We start from the raw sequence: 21,103 nt of genomic DNA, 5'->3' as shown, positions 1-21,103 counted from the left end.
GGGGCCGCTTGGTCAAAGGTACCGTCATGGGGTCATGGATGAAGGGGGGCCGGACTCGCCTCTTCAATCTCACGGCGAACGATATGTGTGACGTTTTCTTGAAATGGTCGTGTGGCGGTAAGAGCGGAGCATGAGGACGTGGCAGGGGTGTTTGGGAGCCGGGAAAACTGTGGCACGACGCGACGGCTTTTGGCTACCTCGAAGCGGCATTCTTTGACGATGGCGTCGACGGTAGAAACGTTGTCATAGACGAGCAAATTGAAGGCGTCATCCGCAATGCCTTTTAGGATATGGCCCACCTTGTCAACCTCGCTCATGTGCTCGTCGACTTTCCGGCAAAGCGCGAGCCCTTCCTGTATGTAGGAGACATACGATTCGGTCGACGACTGGAGACGGGTGGCAAGCTCTTTTCGCGCAGCCTGTTGGTGACCTGACAGGTTGCCAAAGCGTCTCTATGAAAATGTCCCAGCTGGAGAGCTCGACCTCATGGGTGAAAAACCAGACATGTGGTGTCCCGTCCAGATAAAAGGTCACATTGGCAAGCATGATGGTAGGGTCCCAGTGGTGGCTTTGGCTAACACGCTCATACACGCTGAGCCAGTCGTCGACGCCAATGCCATTTTGGGTGGAGAATGTCCCAGGATCACGGAGACTAGGAACCGTAACGTATGTTGTGGTTGGCGCCACAGGTGTAGGTGGCGACGGGGTTGTTCCATCCGAAGCCATGGCTGAGAAGACGACGGTGCGGCCACTTCGGAGCTTCGTGGCGAGGACGGGGAACGTTCCACCCCCACCACAATGTTACGCAAAGGACAAGTCAGTAAGACGAGCAACTATTTACAGGTTATATTTACAACAGCGGTTGCAGCGCTGACTGGTTAGATTCACAATGCGAGCTCAGTTCGTTCTTCCTCCTCTTTTCTCAGGTGATAGCGCCCACGCGCCTCGTTCAAACAATCAAATACCACACGCGTGTAGCAATATTTACAGCACCTATGCAGGAGTGCTCAGAATAAAACGTTGTTATAGCTGGTTTCTTAGAAACATGCAGGGCGCGATCAAAGCTAGAGAGTTGCTCTGCACGTTTCACTACTTCACCCATTAAAAACGTAATAAGTCAGAGTCACAATGATCGTATAAATGCGGGTTCACCAAGAAAGATTGCTTCGACCCAGATGTGGGGGTCGTTGCCGAGGATGCGGCTGTGGATGAACCGCAGGGTCCCTTGTCGATGCTGGCCTCAAAGCGACACTTGGTGGTCGCGACCAGCACGGTCGATGAACGGGTCCCAGCTGCGTTCTCCCGTAGGCTTCAGTAGGGCCAGGTGCTGGATGGGCACTTAGGAACAGCTGGCACACGGGTCGTAGCAGTGCTCTTCGGGAAGTGTCGGTTGGGTTGGGGCGCAGGAGCAGTGCTCGGCAACGGTCAGCGGGGCCCAGGTTGTGCGGCAGGCCCGGGTCCTGACCGGCCAGTCAGCTCCATCCACCAGGCTCAATCGACCGTGGGCCGTCATCCATGGACATCCCCAAAACAGTCCGGTCCCTTAAGATGGTAGGGCTGCCTCCTGGCTCTGCCCAGGTATGCTTTTCTTTTTCTTGCTCGTTGATGCTTCTGCCTTGTTGCCAGTCTTCCGAGCCCCCACAGTGCACGCTCTTCCCTCTCGTGCCTCAAGCTTTCTTCCTCCTTCCCCTCTTCAGCTTTCCACCACCTGTCTGATAGCCTCTTTTTCCATGCTGCTGCTTGTTTCTCCCAGGGATTGTGTTGCAGTCGTCGACACAACGTCTCAACACAAGTCTGACGTCGCGCGCATCATATCACATCATGAAAGGTCATGTCGTTTTCGGTGGCACCGTTACCGGTAAGCTTTATCCCCTCTTGGCAGAGTTCCTCACAATCTGAATTCATCTGTCTCCGCCTCTGGCAAACTGTCGGCACGTAACGTCGCACCACAAGTTACATGCATGGAATGAACAATGACTTAGTTTGCTTGTCTCAAAAAACTTGCAAGTTCCAATCCATAAGCCATGCGAATATAGCAACCATAACGCATATGTACTAACCAGCATAGCTCATGGAATAAACAGCCAAAACAGAGCTTCTGGTAAATCTAAAGCTAAGAAACTTTAACGTGTGCTGCAGGAAATCACCTCCGAGACGGCTTACGTGACAAAAAAAATTGCTAGTAAATATTCTGCCTAAATACAGCAGTTCGCATTTTTATGCAGTCATTTGCCATGTCATTCTGCCCCCCCCCCCCCCCTGATTGAAGCTCACAAATTTCAGTTTTACCGTACTTGCATTCCCGCTTGGCATCTTCAAATTCTGATTCTGCCAGATTTTTACTGACTGTTTTTTTAAGATTACCTGGCGGTCTATGATACTGGAGGTTCCCATGCATATAAAAAATGGTGGTTTACAGCATGTCAAGATGCTATTCCAGCCCATAATTTTCAACTACTACTATTACCAGTAAGCTGCAAATCAGTTCAAATGCAGTATTGGATTTGACAAAACCGCATTTCATAATATTCCAACCACTTAGCCAGGCTTGCACTTCTAAAACCAACAAATGACACAATTATTTGCGAACTGAATACCTTCAGTTGAAAACTTGGCTTCTTTCTGGCATACCACTAGCTTCACCATAACAACTGCAGGTACCAATTTTCACGATTAAAAGCAACCGGGGCAAAAATTCCTTCTTTTTTCCCCCAACCTTACCAGAATGGACAAATTCTCTGAAAATTCTAGATTTTTCCTGATGGCAGACACCTCATGTGATATACACGGGGGTTCGTGGGCCCAGGGCTAAACACACAGCGAGAAAGCATGGAGAACTGACACTGTCTATATCCCCTTTATGCCAGGGTGCACAGAACATTTACATGTACACAAAACACAAGAATACATACAACACATAAAAAAGTCTAGAGCACGCTTCACAGGTCTATTCTAGTTGTCCGTGTCTACGCGGCAAAGTTCACTGTCGTAAAGTGTCCGCTCTCACCCAACGGGCGACTAACTCACGCGCAGAACCACGCCGGTGTCCTCAGGGTACTGTAAATGCCCGCAGCCATGTCGTCTAGTGGAGCTGCCATGCCCCAGCACCAGGAAAGAGGGTGAAGAAGACTCTCACCACTCTGGGCTCGAGGAGCATAACAGGCTCATTGGCGGCGAGCTCTGCAGGTTCCTGCCAGCGTAACAGGGCGGAAGCACTGCTGGCGGCCATGCGAACTTCAGCACGATTCGGTTTCGGCGGTGGCTCTCAGGCGGTAGGTACCGCAGGCACGGCCTCCAGTGCAGACTGTTAGCCGCCGGAGTCATTCCCTGGTCCCCAGGAGCCTTGGACGGTTGCCAGTGCGGACCGCTAGCCACTTGTGCTTGGACTGCCCGGCTGTGCGATCGAGACGGACCGGTAGCCAACTCAATCGCTTCTGAAGCAGGTCCCACCAGGTCGTCGCCGTCCCATGATTGTTCTGCCGAACCGTCCAATTCCGAACCACAGCTCGGGCTCCCCTCGCGTGCCGCCCGCCGCGCACCACTGCGCACTCTTCTACTTCATCATCCACTCGTCACACCCCATCTTCACATTTAAGTGCTCAAATGAATACATTTTTGCTGCTCTCCCCTGCTCAACAAAAACAGTCGAACTGCAAAGCGTGCATTTAGAATGACTTGCTGAGGGCCTGGTTTGCGCCATACTGAACATAATTAGTGAACACAAAAGACACACAAACGACACAACGTTGTGGAATAAACAGCTGATAGTAGTGCTTGTCCCCTGTTTATTTCTACTGCCCAACCTGATCCCACACAAAAGAGCAGAGCTCCATTAACTCTACATAGGCAAACATATCGCTTTTAATATGCTCAATTTGGCATCTACAAACTCGAATACAGGCACAGGAAAAATAACGCGAAGTCCACAGTAGTATTTGCAGATATGCTGGAGCAAGCTTTCAGCAGTTGGTAGTTCAGAAAAGCAATTACTCATTAATTATTATACTAATTAATTATTTACTCAAAAAGTTGTGGCAGAATCTATCTCACGATGATGTCGACGGTAAGGCTTTTAGAACTGAATTAGTATACCGACACAACGTATCGCCACCGTTGAAATGAGTTATGTACGAGGCGTGTACAATAGCGAGATTCCTCTCTCATGCTTCCCTAATCACACTCGGCGCCATCTAGTGCCACGAACCGTTGCAAAGCCTGCGCCTGGCCTCCGAAATGCATGGTACACTGGTGTGTGCGAATGCTGAAACACGTCATGCAGCAATCAGGCTCCTTTCTCTAACGCTCCTTCTTTCTGGTCACGCCGCACCATCGAGTGGCACTGCCGAGAAGTCTGCGCAAGGCCTCCGAGATGAGAAGCATGGTACGCCGGGGCCTGCGAACACTGAGAATTGTTCCCTCACTTTCCGCACATTTGGTGGCACATACTCAGTGACTCAAGTTGGCGAGAGGCTCACTGAACAGAGGCACATACCCTGTGCATCCATGGCGCAGCTCGCTGAAGCATTGGTGTACAAGGCATTCGTTGAAAAGCAGCACATACCAAGTGAATTTGTAATGCTACCTGCTAATGCGCTGGGTCGCCTTGAGGAACCCTTGTGACGTGCCTTCAATTCTGCTCAGCATTGAAGAAATTTAAGGGATCTTTTTCATCACTGTAGAGCGGCACATTCCCAGTCGCACATTCCCACTTAGCCAAGTTGGCGTGAAAGATATTGATTGAAGAGTGGCACACACCTACTGGCATATACTCAGTGACCCAAGATGGCATCAAAGAGGTTCATTGAAGACCAGCACAGACCGAGTGGCGCATACCCAGTGCTCCAAGTCGGCGTCAACAGTTTCTTCGAACAGCAGTACCTACCCAGTCCCGCATCTACAGTAACCCATGTCGGCGTGAAAGAGGTTCGTTCAAGACTGGCACATATGTGCACATTGTCACATAATACTGAGTGACCCACGTTAGTCCAATAGTTGGTTTTTAACCTTGTTCCTTCAGCCCAGCAGCTTGATTCGCTACTCATTCGACCCCGGATACCCATGGCCCAGGTAGGCAGGAAAATGTTTATATACAAACATACATACATAGATAGTTACATCGCCCCCGGAAACTATGTGAAGTACCCTAAGGATGCTAACACATTAAAAATATTTGGTTGCTTTTCATTTTTTTACAATGGCTCTCCATGGTCAGAAATAAAGGTGAACAAGATCTAATTTTCCTCCATTTGGCATGGTGTTTGCGTTTCTGAGGGTAAGTGAACCAACAAAATAACAGCAGCACAGAAACAGCAAAACAAAACTTAACGAAATACAAAAATTAAGCTTACCTCCAAAACATACATATCAGTCTGCGTTGCACAAGGATTGAGTTGGGCGCCAAGCATGTCATACTTTCGGATGTCAGTTTGCATCTGGATTTCCTCCAAGTATAAAAGAGTAGAGAAGCGGCCCCAATACGTGTCTTCAGAAATCGGGTCATCTAAATGTTTTCTGCAAAGCAGATGGCATCCACAAACAGACTCCTCATGTGTATAAGCTAAACACTCGAGGCCGACTTACGCTCAATCCGCATGACCTTACACACACCTTCTGTACGCTTCCGGAAAAGCAGAAAACTGCACGTGCCACACATTTGCCCTAATTTTGGTTTACACTGCTCGTGTGGACCCAGTGTAAACCGAAATTTGTGAAACATGTACACCTGTGTGCGACATGTGCAGTTTGCCACACACACGTACATGTGCGGAAGGAAGGTGTGCTGAAGGCCATGCAGATCAACCATAAGCCAGCCCATTACTCTCAACTTTTAGCAGAATGCATTTGCAAAATAATAAAATTTTCTTAAAATGTAGCTGAGAATGGTACCCGATGACTATGCCTTACCCTGTTTTATTCATTACAAGAATTAAAGTGCCCACAATTATGCTACACTGCTTATCCTAAGGTCCGAAACATACTACAAACAAAGATGCCTGTTATTTTACAATTTCCTGTCATGAGCATGTCACCGAATACTATGCATGCCTGGTATGTCATTTCACAGTAATATAGGCAATTCTTTGGTCAAAATTTGGCCACCGGTTCTGTATGATACTCAAGAGCTTCAAAAATCTTGTGGATGGTAAAGTGATGACCTTCATAAATATTTTTATGAGCATTTGCCCCACCTGCATTGGTTATTCGAGTTGAAAGGCATATGGAGTGGTCCTCATCTTCCAAGGCCGTTCTGCCATTCCCGAGTCGGCTGAGCCATTCATAAGCTTGGCTGTGGACCACAACTTTATCGCCGAATACTTGCCACAGCATTCGATAGGTCACCACTGGCGTCTTTCCCAGTCAGAAATAAAACTTCACACAAATTTGTTGCTCTTTTAACTTGCTCATTATGATCAACATGAAACCACCATCAACATACCATTATAAAAGTGTGAAGTGTGAATGAACATGCTTAACAGCGAAAACATCCAGAATAGCGCAATATCATCTTGATGATGCTGCAAGTGTCCCCTTTGAATCAGGGCGGTAGTACATGCCACCAAGCTTTTTCTAACTTTGCTGCTGTATGTAAATATTCATTTAAAATTTTGTACCCTAAGCTACGTCATACAAAACGGGAAATTTGCATCATTGCATGCTTCCTCTTCGTTTGTGTCACCAATCTTCCAGTTGGTTCCGCAAATTTACATTTCCACTACTGTCCTTAAATCGCAAGGCCTCAGGTAGCCTAACTACTCCAACATTTATCACTGGATGGATATCGTGACATTGTACTGGAATGTGTTCAATGGTTTCTGAACTATTTTCACACACTATGCACAAATTGTGATCTAGAAATTTTCTCCTGTAACTCCACATTCTCAGACAACCTGATTTGGCTTCAAACAGCAGGGCACTGCCCTTTGAATTATCACGAAGCTTATTCCTTCCGATTTCATCCTTTGCTGTTCGATATAATGTCATAGCTGACTTCATCTCCTTTGCACCTTTTCGGTATATTCTTTATGCATCTCAGAATTACTGTTTTTAGCACCCTTTTCTCTGCCACTGTCCATAACATCAGTGCAATACTCACTTACTGTTTAGTTTCGTGGTCTTTCTGTGCATTCTCAGTCACTATTTTTCCTACACAGGTACCCAAATAACCTAGTCACCTATCTATATTTGTTCTCAGTCCTCAGTCATCTTTCAAAGTAGGTTTTGAGTCTCACGCACTTCAAAGAATGCTCAGCCCCCGTCTCCTTGTAATGCTTCATTTGTGGCTTTTCTATAGTACAAACTCAGCACTACTCTGCCAAATGAGCACTATTTCCTCTGATTATTCTCCAATCCCAACTGCACTCCAGATTTTAAAAGCACAGCACCAAGTTAACAAACGCAAGCACAAAAACCATTACATACACCTATAATTACATACTCCCATAGCACTCTAAATACTCCTAGGTATTTGTGTACACATATCCTTAGTATATCATTTTCCTGCAACTATGACTATCCAATCGCAGTCATACCATTAAACACTACGAAGCCTTCTTTACAGTAGGTTTAAATTACAGAGCTTCACCCTCCTCTCCCCTTATGTCTGCAAGAAGCTGAATATCTTTCCAACTATCCCCTTTTATTTCTTTTTTTATTTTTATGGGGTTTTACATGCCAAAACCATTTTCTGATTATGAGGCACGCCGTAGTGGGGGACTCCAGAAATTTCGACCACATGGGGCTTTTTAACGTGCACCTAAATCTAAATACACAGGTGTTTTTGCGTTTCACCCTCATCGAAATGCGGCCGCCATGGCCCCAACTATCCACTAACAAAACAATATCGTCCATGCACATTAAACATTAAAGACACTGCTCCAGCCCCCCACCCCCCATCTTGCATACATAAAAGATAACAGTCTAACTTACTTGGCTCCAGCCCCTTTTTTATGCTTATAATGTATCATCAACAGAAGTATGGACAGTGGATAACCATGGTGCACACCCTTCTAGACATCTACTGCTGCATCATTATTTAGTCATTTCTACGTTACCTGAAACTGGATTAGCCCAGTATATTTCTGTTAGAAACTGTATAGTGCCCTTTCACAAGGCCTTCTACTGTAAGAATGTTGCACAATATATTTTTGTTTACGTTTATGTATGCACCGCTAATGTAAAGGTGTGGCCACTACTAGCAGGTACACAGCATCCCACAGCAGTGCTCTGCAGAGTGCCACCACTGGCTCCTCATGAAGTCTTGCGGTGCAGGCACAATCAAAGTGATAGGCAGAGCAACTGGTGCGTCATCCAAATTGTATGCCTGCATGCAGAGTTGATAACTCAGAGCCACAAATGCAGGCAATCGAGATACAAACACAGACAGTGAAGGGGAGGAACCATAGATGACAATGTGATAGGTACTTCCCCTAACACCTTGAGTGCGGCTGCACCGCAAGACATTCTCGATTCGCCAGTGGTGACACTCCACGAAGCACTGCCATGGGCTCTCGTGTTCCTGCTAACAGTGGCCATGCCTGTACTACTCTTCGTCGAACCAGTGTAACTCGTTTCCAGAAACTTTTGAATTGGCCCTCCTATACATTGCAGAAAATGATGCTTTCATTGCTAAGTCAACAACAGCTTGCCACAAGTGAGAACTAAACTAGCAAGTTTTGTACGTTATAGCTACTTCTTCGTTTTCCTCGGTAACAAGCCCACCTGCCAAGCTCCTGCGCCATGCTCGGGCTGCTCGAAGCACGTACTTAGAGAATAAAAAAACAGTTCTTTCTTGCTTTTTATTCTGGACGGTCATCTACCTGTCGGCCTATCCCACAACACGTTCCATGGACTATAGGGCCTCATTTCGGTTTTTATAGCATGCTAACATGGACGTGATCTAAACACACAACCTTTGGGCATCAACGCTGTACCCTTGGAATCGTCAGGCAGCGGCACGGTAGGTGATATGGTTGCCACCAGCACAGGTAGCGTGCACCCAGCGAGAAACGAGACAACAGCTGCAGCCTTGGAAAGTGTCCCGGTGGTCCAGCTACAACTACCACAATTATGGCCACATTACCTTGCCATGTGGTTTACCCAGGTTGAAGCTGCTTTCGACCTTTGACGCATCGCCACTCATAAAATACCTGCCTGTACTCTCGGCCCTCTTGCGCGAAGTGGCTGGTGTTGTGGCTCAGGGTAGCATTTACGCCAGGAATCCTCCAGGCACAGAGATGAGTACATTCGGGAGTAGGAGCAAAAGAAAAGGGTTTATTTTACATTATTTACATTGGCCCCAGATATGGAAGCCTACTCCATGTAGGAGCAATTTAAATGCCTGAGCTCGTTACTTGTCTGAGCACACATCAAGACATGTCAGGACACACTCAATGCACTAAAGGTGTCCGCTTTTAAAGCAGTCATCTTCTCTAGGTGACCAGACTAGGGAATCTGACGACTGTGTCTCGGCCAATCGTAATCGTTGAACCGTTCGCAAATCACCCCCATGACATCGCACCGTCCCGCCGGACACCGCCTTTTAGGGTGCACCACTGCCCCCGCATACGTCACAACCACATGGTAATCTGGGAAACTGAAGTCAATGCAGTTCCCACGATAGTCCTTGACATTGGCCCCCTTTCATCAATTAGTGGGCTCTCTGTGACAGTCAGCTTGTCAGAGTTCAGTGCACAGTGGTCTTCGCAGCAGTTACTGATTCTACGGAGGGTGGTAGTTGTTGTCACCTTGAAGTGAGCTCCTTTGTTTGCGTGTCACAGTCTATATTGGGCCTCATCGTCGTCTGGGCGGGTGCTGATGAAATGGCTGCCTCGTGGAAAGCATCCAAGAAATGCTCATCACCGTTTTGAGACGTAACACTAGTGAGTTCAGTGATGTTAGCGCCGCTGCCCATCCAAACACATCGCATGACCATTTCAAGGCGGTTGTGCTTGCACGCAAGGCTCCTTCTGAGCGCAGGTGCCTTCAACGGCTGCTCAATATGGAAGAACTCGGCAACAGGCGCCCGTCACAGCTGCTTTGTGACATGCGACAACTCCTGAATGGCTGCGGGCAGGACAGGGACAGCCGAATTTTTGTGAGCCGTTTCTGCAAAGATTGCCACAAAATGTTGGAGTGGCATTATCCACAGCACTTAATTTGCCACTGGAAAAGCTGGTGGACCTTGCTGACCGCATCACAGATTATACTAGCACAAGCACTGTCGTGGTGACAACAGCTGAAATTCCACCTTCGAATCTTGAGACCCATCAGACGTGGTTGGAAACGAAAATTGATGAGTTTGCTAAGCAGATCACTGCGGTACAATTTTGGCCTCGTCAACGCCGTCACTCTTCAGCTCGACGACAACCACTGCTCACATTCAAGGTCAAGATTGTATGGCGATGGTTACTGCTGGTACCATCACAACTTTGGTGCCAGCGCATGCCTGTGTCGTAGTCCTTGCTGCTGGCAGGGAAACTCAACAGCGAGTCACTGATGGTGGCCCATGACTGCTGCACATCAACAAGCCGCCTCTTTTACATCAGTGACAAGCTCGTCGGTCACTGTTTCTTGGTCAACACAAGTGCCGAGGTCAGTGTTATCCCCGCTACACATACTGATGGTCAACATTCTGCGATTTTCCTACCACTTCCAAGTGGTCAACAACTTCAAAACCTGCACTTAGAGACAATGTTCCCTCGCACTTGACCTCGGCCTAAAGCGCACTTTTCAGTGGGTGTTTATAGTCGCCGATGTGCATTTGGCCATTCTGGGGGCAGACTTCCGCAGCGCTTTCGGCCTCGGCATCAATCTACGCTCACGTCGTCTCATAGACACTATGACAAGCGTGTCTGTTCAAGTCACTTCCACCATAGAGACAGCCCCACACGTGCCTTCGACGACTTTCACCTCGATTCTCACCAATTTCCCCACCATCACCTGGCCAAATAACCTGGAGCTTCCAGTTCGCCACACTGTGACCCATCAAATCACCACCACTACGGGACCTCCAATTTTTTGCCGACCACAGCGACTTGCTGGTGAGTGACTTGCCTTCGCAAATTGAGAGTTTGACCATATGCTTCAATTAGGGATCATTCCTCTATCCGTGAGCAGCTGATCATCTGCTCTACACATGGTTCCAAAGCGTGACCCCAGCAACTGAAGTCCATACGGCGACTACCGCACTCTCAATGCCTGCAGCACGCCCAATCGCTATTCGCTACCCCACATACATGACTTTACAGCCTCTCTTCCTGGCACACTCATCTACAGCAAAATTGATTTGGTTAAGGCCCACCATCAGATTCCGGTAGAGCCTGCTGATATTCTGAACACCGCCACTGTCATGCCGTTTGGCCCCTGAGTATGTGCACATGCCGTTCAGGCTCAGAAACACCACACAGAAACATTTCAGCAATTTACCAACGAAGTTACTCGTGGACTTGATTTTGTGTATGCCTAATTGACGACCTACTGGTTGCAAGTTCATCTCCTGAACAGCATGTTTCCCATCTGCACACAATATTTTCACAGCTTCAGGAACACAGTATCGTTGTTAACCCAGACAAATGAGTTTTCTGCAATGATGACACTGGATTCCTTGGCCACCATTTAAGACGTGAGGGCACCGAAGCGTTGAATAAAAAAGTACAGGCTCTGCAAGCGGTACTAATACACAATAATGAGAGCGAGAGCTCAACCAACAGCATCCATGCAAGATAGTAGGCCGCGCAGCTCAGCTCGAACCTGGAAGACCAACTCTAGGCAGTCCAGTGCGGCAAGGAAGCCGCCGGGAGGCAAGAACTCTTGGCAGTAACCTTGGCGGGTGCCCCAGCCCACTAACTTGCCGGACGCGAATCGTTCCGATTCGAAATAAAGTTCTCACTCACTCACTCTGTGAGCAGTTTCATGCCTAATGTCGATACGAAAGCTACTACTGTTTCTTGGCCTTTTGAACTTCCACAGTCGTTTCTTGCCCAAGATTGCGCAGATCATTCTTCCCCTTACTGACCTTTCAAGCTGCACCATCTCCTACTATGTCACTGGAGTGGACGCAGCTGCCAAGAACACTCTCGCTGATGTAGTGCTCCTCGTACATCCTCTGCCTCAAGCACTGACATGTCTCGTCACAGCCGCTTCCTCCACTGCGATGGGCACTGTTCTCCAGCAGTACCAACTTTTGGTGTCCCCTCCAGTTCTCTCGCAAAAGTTGAAACCCACGGAGACGCACTACAGCACATTCAGCCGCAAGCTTCTTGCTGTTTATCTGGCCATGCAACACTTCAGATACATTTTAGAGGGAAAGATTTTTTCCATGTCTTAACAGACCATAAGCATCTCACATATGCTTTTCATAAGAACCATGCAAGGTACACTTTGAAGGAGATTTGCAACCTGAATTTCATCTCTGAGTACACAGTAGATTTGTGTTACATTGAAGGTTCTGTCAACACTGCCGCAGATTCCTTTTCACATATTGATGCCATTTCAAAAAGTATGTTGGACTTCAAGATCACGGCAGTGCAACAGTGCGATAGCGAGCTGGCTGAGCTATGCTCTATGTCCACGTTGCTCACACTCTGTGACATGCCGCTCTCCTTCTCCTCGGGCACCATCGTATGTGATGTGTCGACTGGCTGCTCGCGCCCATTCGTGCCAGTGCATCTTCATCAACGAATGAGATGTTGCACACTGCCAGCCACCCCAGAGTTCATGCTACACAGTGCCTCCTAACCTCGCGCTTCATGTGGCTGAGCATCAACTCTGACCTCCGCTGGTGGGCACGTGACTGCCTCCAGTGCCAGTGCACGAAGATTACACGACACACGAAGCCATCGATACAACCTTTTCGCCTACAGGGCGCACGTTTCGACTAGGTGCACATTAACATCATTGGTCCTCTTCCTCCATCCCACAGTACCTGATACATCTTCACTTGTATGCACCGGTATACTCGCTGGCCAGAAGCGTTCCCGCTACAAGACATCCTTGCAGCTACCATGGCATCAACATTTATCAACGGCTGGATTTCCCATTTTGGCTGTCCAAGCACCGTCACCATCGACCCTGGACATCAATTTGAATGCTGCCTGTTCCGCGAGCTGGCAAACCTCCTAGGCATCCGTAATATCCACACGATGGCCTATCATCCGTCCGCCAATGCTATAGTGGAGCGGCTGCATCATCAGCTCAAAGCTGACCTCACAGCACGCGATGCCAGTGCCTGCTGGGTCAATGAACTTCCTGTCATCCTCCTTGGCGTCCGCTCCGCATTTAAGGAGGACCTCGGGCACAAGACAGCAGGGTTGGTTTACGGCGCGACCCTACGACTTGCCACTGCTCACCACCTACGGTCTTTGCCACCGCTTAACCTGCAGGACTATGTGGAACAGCTGAGACTACATTTACAGCGAAGCTGTATATGGCTAGCCAATTCGTCTGTCCTTCTAATGCCTGTATGCCGATAACTCCAGCACAACCCCATGCGCGTGCACAAAAAAAAAAGAGAGGCACACGATTGGCTGCAACAGTAGTGACATCGTTGCTCTCCATCGCAGCCGAGCGTGCGCGCAGCAGTTTCTCTCCAGCTCTGAAATGGGTAGGCCATGTGTCATACGTACTCCTGAGGAGCAGGCAGCTTTCGATCAGTAACGCCGCGAGCAGAACCAAGAATGAGCATGCTGATGCTGCAGCCCGGGCACAAGAACAAGCTTGTGCAGCTGAGTGCAAGCAGCAACTGCATACCAAGGATCTGGCAGCCTACCAAGCCATAGTTTAATGTATCGTCGGGATTAACCCAATGACGAGGCCGCATGGGGCCGCATGTTTCATCTTCGCTGGTTAACCATCTGTACGGAGTGCTTGGGTGGTGAATTTTTTTCAGTGACTGCGACTGACCCCTGCACAGACGCCTTCCACTCAAGATATTTGTGAGCAAAGACCTCACCACATCGAGCTACATTTTCGTCCGCCGAGAATGCATTCGACCATCCCTCACGCCACGTCATGCAACCCATTCCTTGTTCTGCACCGAGATAATGCTTACAATCCATTTTAATGGTTGTGATGAGGTTGTGGCACTTGATCACATCAAGCCAGCATTAAAGGGAGTGACAACCGATTCTAAGTTTTTTATGGCGCAATGCAAAGCTCACACTCAGTAGTGTCTACATCTGCAGCAGTTACTTCTAAAAGTGCGTGAAAATTTAGTAAGGAGAAATTTTCGATCTCAGCAGCCTCTAAAAAGTAAGAGTCCCTCCTCCAGCGACACTGAGAAGTGATAGCAATGCTGATAGCCCGCCTCGCAAACTGTGAAAGCTGCCCATCATTCTGCTTTCACAGGAATGAGTGTAACAGTGGTTAACCACCTACATTTCAACAATAAGTTCGAGTTGTTGTACAGACATTTCTTATATTAATACCGCATTTTTCCCCAAATACATTGCTACGTCATGGCTGGCTGGCCCGTCATCGTTGGTCTGTCGATAGACAAGCCAAGTTAACTCATCGAAAACGAAGGCGAAGGCAACGCCACTTTTCTGCTCACTACAAACGAAGGCTTATCTGCACACTGCAAGTTGGGAAAAGCTTATAATGAAAAGTAGACTGTATTTCAATACTAATAAAAAGACCAGGAACCGCTTACACTAGTAGGTTACGTGGTGGACCTCTTACGCATCTTCATGTTTTTGCCGCACAAGGTGCCAAAGGTCTTTTGCGACTTTTAGTGATGAATTAAAAATACAAATACACATGTAATGAGAAAAAATATGGGTTTAGCCATTACAATAGGGAATCATTCCCTCAGTGGGGTTGCCTCGATTTATGTTCTGAGCGATTGTCTATCCCTTTAACGCCAAATGCAGTGCTCACATCAGCGCCACGCGACACCTCTGCCTGTACTTTCACTGTGGAGCCAGGACAATCCCCTCGAAAAGAGGCTAGCTGGGACCCATCTTTTTACTCTAAGGGGGGGAGCTCTAGAGCAGCTCCTTCGTATTCCTCACTTGCAGCTCCACTTCATCATACTCCTGCACCATGCTCGAGCTCCTTGAGGCATGCAGGTGGGAGAATAAAAAATCAGTTCTTTCTTGCTTTCTATACTGGACAATAGTCTACTTCTCGGCCAAGCCCACAACACGTCCCATGGGCTATAGGGCCTCATTTCGATTCCTATATACATAAATGCACATTTCTCAAACATGATGTGAAAGCTCTATCATACAAACAATGCTCACTGTATATTTACGGTCGTGATACAAATGTCTCTTTATCTGCTGCATATATTAGCACCTTAATATAAAAACTTGACCTTTCCTAGGTAGTGTAACTAAGTGGTATTATAATAACCACTTGCTGATTAAGACAAACTATTTATTAAATCACCTGAGAAACTTGGACACTACCTACCTGGAATTTTGTTGGGTTCTCATTACATTACTGGCCTCAACAATGTGTCATTCCTTGGTCTAGTCAACGGTTTGACGGAAAACTGTCTGGCCAGGTAAAGTCATAGTAAAGCAATCGTATATCTTGTCAATGACCAGCAAACGGTGTGTATATCAAGACTTGGTGTGTAAAGAAAATGAATAGACAAGGATATCATCTCAGTACCCTTTTAGGCCTTTCAGTGTCACTGACGTATTGGTACATTTGTGTTTCTGTCCCACCACATCACTGACACACCCACACATTCTCCACTTGGATGTGCGCAGTAACACAAAGTTGGGAAGTTTCGAGGTTGTTCTACAATCTGTTGGATATTTCTAGAAGCAGACTTTCTTCTCTCTCTGGGTTTGCTCAGTCCAGGTTTATGTTATCAGCGTTGTAACGCGTCCCTTCACAGCCGTGGTTGCACCACGCAGAGCATGCACGTTTACAGATGCAAGGCATAGCTCCTGGACTTTGTACACCACTATGGCAGTGATTCTCCGTTCAAATATTCGCACCATAGCGCAAAGCCACCACTCTTGCATATTTCTGCCATCTGTCATGTTTATAGAACTTTTTTTTTTTTTCGTCTGCCACTGCCTTCGCTATGTTGCAGCTCCTTTCCAGTGACGAGGGTGCTGCTTTTGTCAGTGTACTTTCTCCAGGATGGCTCTGCTCTCGTATCTCTTTCATCTGTTGCTCTCTTTGCTTTGTCTGGTTGAGTTCGAAAAAAATTTGGCAGAGACACTAAAGACTGCTTACATGTGCATTATAGCCCCTTTAGCAAAATGTTTTGGACTTATGTTTTCTAGTGGGTGGCAGCGCACTCACTTTATACACTAATGACGTGGTGCTACCTCCCCCCCCCCCCATTGGCTGCGGCGTCACGTGCCCAATGACACATACACTAGGCCACACCGTTAGTTAGATGCTGCGACGTGATGTGTGCAATAACACATGCACTAGGCACACCTTTACTCAGTCAGAACCATGGAGCCATCGTGACATCAGGGAAGCGTGCTCGTCTCGCACCCCAGAGGTCTGAGTTCAATTCCCACCCAGACCGAAATGTACCAAATTTTCTCTTCAAAGCTATTAATTTACTTTGTTTACAAGAACCTCCCCTGAGAGAACTGACACCAATCAGGGCCTTTTTGACGTGTTCTTACTCTTTGCGCCACAGCCTTTTTTGATATTATCACTCGGTCAACGCTGCCGCTGCCGGATTTTTGCGTAATGGGGCATCAATGCTTTCGCATTAAATGCCCCACTATATAAAAAACACTGAGAACAATGGTGTTTTTTAGGCTACTGCACATTTTATTCCTTTTGTAAGATATGAATGTGAGGATTATATGAAGAGTGCATTTGCCATTATCTGTGTCATTTCTTCCCTTCTGCATAACCAAAAATAAATCATCATGTTCATTTTATAGCATCCAAGAAAAAAAAAATTGACACCGAAAAGGTAAACTCCTCAAGCGTTCTACTATATTGACAAAAAGTGATCTTATTTTGCCTTCCTTTTTTATGGCTTATTTTCAAAATTCACTGCATTGAAAAATCTTCTAAAGCTATTTCAACAAATTTGCCTCATGTTTGAAGTGTGCAAACTCATTTTACCTCTTCAATATGCAATATACATATGTATGTGTCATTGCCACAAATGGTACAGTTAGAAACAAGGAAAAATGCTTTATTTGAACCTGTTTCAATATCAAATACTGTATTTGCATGATTCTACCGCACCCCCCAATTGTAACGTGCAGTATGTTACCACCAACATATCCAAAAAATAACATGGTGCCGATTCTACCGCGCACATCAAGTAACGAAACCTGAGTCGATGCGTGCAGTGTTAAGTACAAGGGTTGTCCATAAAATAAGGTTCCCAAGGAGCTGCAGTCGCAACGAACGCTGTTACCCGGGATTCGGCAACACTGGCGTGTAGCTTGGTTCCCCTCTCCTAGTCCCCGCACCGGTGAGCTGTCTGCGATGCTCAGTCTTGGCTTGGCAGCCGTTAGAGGTGGAGCTCCCCCTCGCTTCACCTGCCAGGTGCGAATTACGCTGTGATTCATTTTTTATGTGCAAAAAACACTGCGCCAGTGGACATTCATTACCAACTGTGTGAAGTCTACGGAGAAAAGTGTATGAGCGTACAACACGTGCACAAATGGTGCAGTGAATTCAAAGACGGATGTACAGACGTCCATGACAAACAGCGTTCTGGACAGCCATCGGTTTCAGAAGAAACGATTGCGAAAGTAGAAGAAACAATCCTGAAAGATCGAAGGGTGACAGTTCGGGAGCTCTGCAAGATGATCCCTGATGTCAGCAAGACCTGCATAGACAAAATTTTGACAGACCATTTAGGGTATGCCAATGTTTGTGCAAGGTGGGTCCCAAGAATGGTTACGGAAGACCACCAACAGCAACATGTTGAAGCAGCATACGTATTTCTTCAAGCTTATGAAACTGATGGCGAGGAATTCTTGGACTCTGTTGTCACTGGGGACGAGACCTGAGTCCACTATACGACAGCAGAAACGAAACAACAATCCCGTCTGTAGAAACATCCAGAGTCACCAAAGCTGCGGAAGTTCAAACAAACACTGTCTGCCGGCAAAGTGATAGTGAGCGTCTTTTGGGACAGGAAGGGGTTATTGTTGTGCAAATTCATGCCCGCCGGTACAAGAATCAATGCGAACCACTACTGTGAGACATTGCAGAACCTTCGCTGCATAATTCAAAACAAGAGGAGAGGCATACTCACGAAGGGAGTGCTCGAGCTGAAAGAAGAGGTTTTAAGCTACCTTCACGGCGCAGCGGGAGAGTTCTACAATTGAGGCGTAAAGAAGATGGTACAGCCGCCCTGATTTTTAATAATATAGCGCGAGCGTCGACTGAACTGCTGGTGAGCGTCTTATAATGGCGATAAGCGTGCAACAAGAGCGTGCAACAAGGCGAGTGCAACAAGGCAACAAGGCGAGTGCGCGAACTCTCGCCTTGTTGCACGCTTATCGCCGTTATAAGGCGCTCACCAGCAGTTCAGTCGACACTCGCGCTATATTATTAAAAATCAGGGCGGCTGTACATAGCATGAAAAAATGCATTGATCTCAACGGCGATCATGTCAAGAAATAGAGGAAAGTCTAAGCGTTCCAAAAATGTATTATTTAATGCCAATAAACATGTTTTTCATTGTGAAAAATCATTGAAAACCTTATTTTATGGACAACCCTCTTAGAATTAGTTACGATTGTAATGCGCATGCAAATTTAAACTCCCTTTTCAGCCAAGAAAGGTGCACGTTAGAATCATGCAAACGCGGTATTCTGCAAAGCTAAGTTCTTCAACAAAAAACGTTTTTTGTGCATTCTTGCATGACAGCCCCACCCCACCCTCCCGCCCCCCCGGACATGGAGGGGGGTTGTCGGCATCCACGCTGCACCACTGTTGGGCCAAGTCAATGTTGTCTTTGCCTTCTAAAACATCTATTTCAGCAAAAGAAGCAATGAGAAGACTATCATCATCCTCTTCGCTCAAAGAATAAAACTCTAGTGCACCTCTTTCACTCTCACTTTCACTGTCAGAGTAGAGCTTTCTTTTGCATGCGTGACACATGTGCGAGCTCTCAGTGGCAGACGCCTTTGTTCCAAATATGCCAAAAGGCACAAATTGCGCTTGGTTCCAAAATGCAGTCTTTGAGCGCTGACAAAGTGCTGCCATCTATGTAGTAGAAAACAAAGACCGCAATAAATGAGCCCCTCCAGTGGTGACGAAGTGGCTGCCATCTATGTTGTAGAACATGAAGACAATCAATGCGGCTTTCGAGATGCTGTAAAAATGCTGATATCTATGTAGTAAAACAAAAGAGTGAAATAACTGCAGATTTCAAACACTGGCACTGAAACTGTCTATGTAGCAGCAGAAAAGCTAAGTGGACATGCTATCGCTTTGAAAACGAGATTACTGCTGTTGATGTTAAGCTTGTCCAAAACACTTCAAGGATTAAAGTGCTCACTAATTATGAAAGTCTACCTCAGCGTTTGTAATGAGCAAGTTGCAGAATAAGTTACCATGCCTGTTAAGGACTACTTATTTATGAGCATTATTCGAAAACTCACTAAGAGATTACTCACTGAAAACATAGTAATTCCATGCTTCCATTACTGGTTGTATTATTAAATTGGTATACAGTTGTTTTAACTAATTTGTCTCTTCATGCATTCATGTACTGTATTTTCTAGACTATGGTCTGTGAACTAAATGTTTATGAGCTGAAGTTCCACATGGTATGGACTGTCTAAAGGTGTTAACTACACACAATAAAACTTTTTGAAGATTCTAAGCACACATGAAAAAAAAAAATGAGGCAATACTGCAGCTGGATTTTTTTTTACCATGCTTATCCCATAGTGAAACTAGCTGATAAAGTCTAAAGACATGCAGTCTAGCAGAGGATGTATAGTCTTACTACTTGACAATAAATTATTTATACAGTTCTTTTAACTAATTTGTCTCTTCATGTTCATGTACTGTATTTTCCAGACTATAGTCTGTGAACTACATGTTTGCGCGCTGAAGTTCCACATGGTATGAACTGTCTAAAGGTTTAACTATACATGATAAAACTTTTTGAAGATTGTAAGAGCGCTTGAAAAAAAATGACACAACACTGCAGCTGGAATTTTACCGTGCTAGATCCCATAGTGAAACTAGCTAATAAAGTCTAAGGACACACAGTCTAGCAGAGGATGTATAGTCTTACTACTTCACAATAAATTATTTCACTAACTGTACACTGCTAGCACACAATCTGAAAGAAATGTTTTCAGTCAAAATTCGTTTCTGCAGACTATACAACAGGTGCAGACTATCTATAAAAGCAATTTTTACTGTAAGCCCAAATTTGCCCTGCAGATTACACACACTTGGTGCAGACAAAAATATAGAAAATCCAGTACTACATCTCGTTTTGGCTTTGCAACATTGATACACTTGCTGAACTGCTGCTTGCATTAGTTTGGTTTCTACAACTTTCACCGAGAGTACCAGTGAGTCCCGTTACAGTCATTGACTATGGGACTCTTTCTTGTACATATACATTTGTTACATATTCATATAACATAAAGGCTTAAATGATCGATTTAAATCAGTTATGACAGCCATCACCTTCTACTTAGTCTTTATCAACGCTCATGTAAAGTACAAGCTGTGAAAATGTCAGGAAACAACATGCTTGATATGTGTGGCAAACTAGACAAACACCTTTTTGATGGACAATGCACCAAAGGCCTAGGCTGCACAATGTGCCCATAACAAGTGCTGTGCAATGGTGCTAACATGGCATGACTTTCAGCATGCAGCATATATTCCCAACATTCTAGGGTCTCAATAAAAGAGATCATGACAATAAACAACTGCTTTCAGCTGACGTCCCTGTAAGACTTTAGGGGGGACATGACCAATGAAAGTGATCTTTTCAAACAAACCATGGCTTAATTTTTGGTGAAAATTGAAAGGCATGTTTATAGTAATGGTATAGGATTGGATGGCAAACTTTATGATTGTAAAATAATTCGACACAGAGTTACGGCTCTTCAAAAGCCCTTCCATCTTCTGTTCAAAATTAAAATTCGTCTTCTACAAGAAGAAACACAAAACTTAT

At 46.1% G+C, this 21,103-nt stretch overlaps 1 protein-coding gene across 2 annotated transcripts in view; it reads right to left on the bottom strand.

The window, feature by feature from the left end:
- Window positions 1-21,103, bottom strand: part of LOC142585288 (putative helicase MOV-10) — a 119,161-nt gene that overhangs the window by 60,039 nt on the left and 38,019 nt on the right. For both annotated transcript variants that reach the window (XM_075695931.1, XM_075695941.1), the window contains exon 5: window positions 5,349-5,511. In XM_075695931.1, coding sequence (XP_075552046.1) covers window positions 5,349-5,511 — 163 coding nt within the window. The remainder of the gene's footprint in view (window positions 1-5,348; window positions 5,512-21,103) is intronic.

Source organism: Dermacentor variabilis, chromosome 1 (genome assembly GCF_050947875.1).
Source record: "Dermacentor variabilis isolate Ectoservices chromosome 1, ASM5094787v1, whole genome shotgun sequence".
NCBI lineage: Eukaryota > Metazoa > Arthropoda > Arachnida > Ixodida > Ixodidae > Dermacentor > Dermacentor variabilis.
This window is presented reverse-complemented; position numbering and strand designations above follow the sequence as displayed.